The sequence below is a fragment of the Phragmites australis genome, chromosome 23, assembly GCF_958298935.1.
Source record: "Phragmites australis chromosome 23, lpPhrAust1.1, whole genome shotgun sequence".
Lineage (NCBI taxonomy): Eukaryota > Viridiplantae > Streptophyta > Magnoliopsida > Poales > Poaceae > Phragmites > Phragmites australis.
The window spans coordinates 19,595,921-19,599,591 of record NC_084943.1 but is presented as its reverse complement, the minus strand read 5'-3'; the positions used below and the strand labels follow the sequence as shown (position 1 = coordinate 19,599,591).

The 3,671-nt window shown below is 54.3% G+C and overlaps 1 protein-coding gene across 1 annotated transcript; it reads right to left on the bottom strand.

The window, feature by feature from the left end:
- Positions 1–269: 269 nt before the first annotated feature.
- LOC133906046 (HIPL1 protein-like) lies at positions 270–3,361 on the bottom strand. The gene is made up of 5 exons (XM_062347839.1): positions 2,609–3,361; positions 1,934–2,506; positions 1,432–1,701; positions 1,150–1,325; positions 270–738 (listed from the first exon to the last, which is right to left on the bottom strand). The coding sequence occupies exons 1-5, from the start codon at positions 2,765–2,767 to the stop codon at positions 270–272; spliced, it is 1,647 nt and encodes a 548-aa protein (XP_062203823.1). The 5' UTR covers positions 2,768–3,361.
- Between the last annotated feature and the right edge of the window lie 310 nt (positions 3,362–3,671).

Here is a 3,671-nt window from a genome sequence, read left to right as displayed (position 1 = left end):
CCAAATTAACACCCCAGTTAGATACCCCTGCAGACCATGTGTATTCCTTATACACATATATTTTATAGTTAGATATTCGACAGCATGTGCTGTGTTACAAACACACAACCATGCACATATAGTGTCCTTATATGCCACTGGCTAAAATTTAAATCCCAATATGTCATTAGGCCCACGTGTCCCTACGTGTGATAGACACGTGAGCGATGGCATATAAGGAATTGTCCCTTATTATATGTACAGAACATGGCCTGTAACACGCGGTGGGTCTATGCTCCGTTCTGATCAGCTACGCCGTCGTTGTTTGTCACGCTAATGCAGCACATGACGGAGCCGCAGCAGCCACACCAGCCATTGCAGCTTGTTGCTATAAGTTCTCCACCGCCGACAGATACTGTCGAGTAGACCATGCAGAACGCAAAAGCCAAGGCGAACACTCCCAGGGACAGCACCCAGGCTAGCCCCGTCGCTGGCGAAGGCTGGGGCGGAGGAGGATCGCCGCCGCAGAGGCCGGGTGCCACAACTCGGTAGACTCCGTCGGTGGCGAGAATGAAGGCGTCCTTGCTGGTGTCCTCGCCGAAGGAGACGACGCGGCCGCTGATGCCACCGGCACCGTGGCAGGGCAGCGGACTGCTCCTGGAGCACCTGACGTTGGGGATCTGGGTGGTGGCGTGGCGCCCGCTGCCTTCCGGTGTCTCCACGGCAGCCCACGCTACGGAACCATACGTATACAGGTACCTACAAAGGAGATGATAAATGTCAGTTTTGTGGATGGCAATGTTGTTTTTTTTTTCTATATGTCATGCACGACCGAAGGCAAGAAGAGTGAAGGAAAAACTATATTATGCGCATACACCGTCTATCTCAGCCGTCTATTTGTACTGAGATTTATGCTGAAAAGTTAGATAAAAAAAAATAAAGTAGATGAGATAGACGGTGTGTATGTAACACATTGCGAAGTTGTATTTTTCATAAGAAGAGTTGGAAATAGATAGAAACAGTCAGTTTTTGGACTGTAGGCTAAAACTATGGTCTGTAATGCAGAGAAATGCTGGAGCTAGGAGGGAGGGAGGTCCAGGGTGGTGACGCGGGTTGTAGCAACCGACTGAAGAAAGAAGAATTGAAGCAAAACACCTGCATGATGCATACCTTCCTGTCAACGACGGATCCGCGGAACCTCTGTAGACGAGACCACCGACGATCGATGGGCCCCTGCCGGCAGCGGGGCGGCCATGGCCGATGACGAGGGAGAAGGCATTGGGCGAGGAGGCGCTGTAGTTCCTCCTAGCCTTGTTGGAGATCAAAAACACCTGCTCGTACTGTTGCTGCACGTGTTTAATTGCATGCGACTTCATATTCAGAGGTCACGCCGGCGGCCGGCCTACATTAAAAGCGAACAAGCCGTGCATGCATGCATGCTGAGGTGGTTACCTCGTCGACGTTGGCGCAGTACAAGTAGGCAGGCCTCTCGGAATCCAAGCTGCAACCCCTGGGGTCGCCGAGACCCAGGGCGAAAACCTCGGGTGTGTCTGCACCCGTCATACGGTCGACGTCGAACCCGATGATTTTGCCCAGAAATTCCCCCTTGTTCTCAGAGGAATCGAACCGACCGTATGCTTCTTCTTCGTCTCCACCATGCCCGATGATAAGAGAGAGGTATCCATCACTATCACCTGGCCAGAATAGGATCTGGCCGCCATGCTGATGGTTGGAATAGGATCTGCGCGGATGAGGCAAACACATGCTGAAGATCCTCCTGACTTCAGATCGATGAGCGCGAGTCGCCTTACAGAAGCAGATGAGCAGAAAATTAGTTAGCAGCCTTCATCTCTGTTAGCTTTAATCTTGTTGCATGTGAGTTTTAGCGTAAGATACGATCAAGGCAAGGAAACTGTAGCGGACTAGAATTACAAGGAAATGGAATGAAAGTTACCTTGGAGTAATCACCGTTGCCTTTTGCAGAGAACTCAGCGACGACGAGCTGGTGCCGGCACGGAATCGGACCATTTCCAGTAGCAGCCGAGCACCTGCCGGCGTCACAGGTGGGCGAGGCGCTGCTACCACAGGTGTGATAGGAGACGAAGAAGCGGCCGTTGGTGGCGAACTCCGGGTGGAACGCGACGCCCATCAACCCCAGCACCGCTGCGCTGTCGCGGTGTCGTACCCGGTCCGTGAGGTCGAGGAACGGACTGACCCCGTCGTTGACCCGCAGGGCGCCTCCGGATCCATGCGCGGGGATCCACGCCAGCCAGATCTTGCCGTCCTGGGTCGACAGGAAGACTCGGCCGGAGCCGTCTGGGTGTGCGGCCATGCCGTGGTACGCGCCCTCGGCGACTCTCTCAAGACAAATAGCGCCTTGGTGCGGTGATCTGGCTGCAAAGTCGCCGTCGGGATTGTGGGCGGAGCTCGTGGGAGAAGGCGGAGACGCGCACAGGAGTGGAAGTGACCGCGCCGTGGCCGTCCAGTCAGCCGTGCTGTTGGACGAAGGAGACGGGCCGCACCTGATCTGCATGCATGTGGTATTTTTGGAAGGGAAAGAAGGGCAACTTGAGTAGTCTTGACTCTTGAGCAGATCTTACGAGACGAGGACGACCGTATAGTAACATACCGCGCAGAGGGCGGCCTTGACGGTGCTGGCCGCGCACGCGGCGTCAGGTTGGGGAGCGCTCATCATGGCATCGAACTCCTCCCTCAGCGCGGCGTCGTCGACGGCGTCGCAGCAGCTCACCCCGGTGTAGCCGCAAAAGCTCAGCGCCTCCCCAAGCATCACCGGCGCCCCTGCATGCAACCGACGAACACGTGAATGTTCTTCTGTTCATGCATAATCAACTACGCACAGCTAGCTGACTACTAGCTACAAGCGGAACGTGGAGGATCAACGAATAGCTACTGCCAGCGCGCGCGTCGTGCCCTGCCTCTCCCTCCGGCATCCTCTCCCGCCGTTAACTTTGTCCTTCTCCGGCACTCCTTCCACTGCTGGCGGGAGGCCTCAGCGCGCCGTCACAGAGAAGCCCCGGACACTAAAACCTAGCGTCGCCGTCGTCGAAGCCCCGTGCGGCTCGCGTGCTAGTGGTCGCAAAGCAGTGCTCAAGGTAGGTCTTCCGATGAAGATGAACAAAGCAGCAGCTAGCTAGATATATACTCACGCGAGCCAGCGCAGAAGGGGAAATCGGGAGTGGACGACGATGGGGCAAGTGACAAGCCGCAGCAGCAGCACGAGAGAGCGATCAGGAGGAGGAATCGCACGGAGGTGATCTCCATCATATCTGTCAGCACGAGAGAGTGGTCAGGAGGAGCTAGCTAAGTATAGCAACTTTGATATCCCATCTGGAGGGGAGCGCTAGCTCAACATCGATCTTTTATAGAGTCTCGCTTGGAAGTGACTGTAAATGGGCACTACGTCAATTACCTGCTGGAGGCTACAATTAGATAACCTTTGGTTTGATTTTGCTTTCATGGGAAGCTGAGAAAGAAAAGCAATGCTTCGCCGAGCAATTCTTTTTTCTTTGCATTCCAAAGGTCAAAAAGGCCACGCGAGTGCATGTATTCGGGTGCCGGGTGGTGGAGCGAAGATGCGTTTCGATCACGTAATTGCAGTGATAACGTTGCTTGCTGCATGCTGAATGCTGCAAGATTCACTATTATAGAAACACATATGATATCACAGTTAG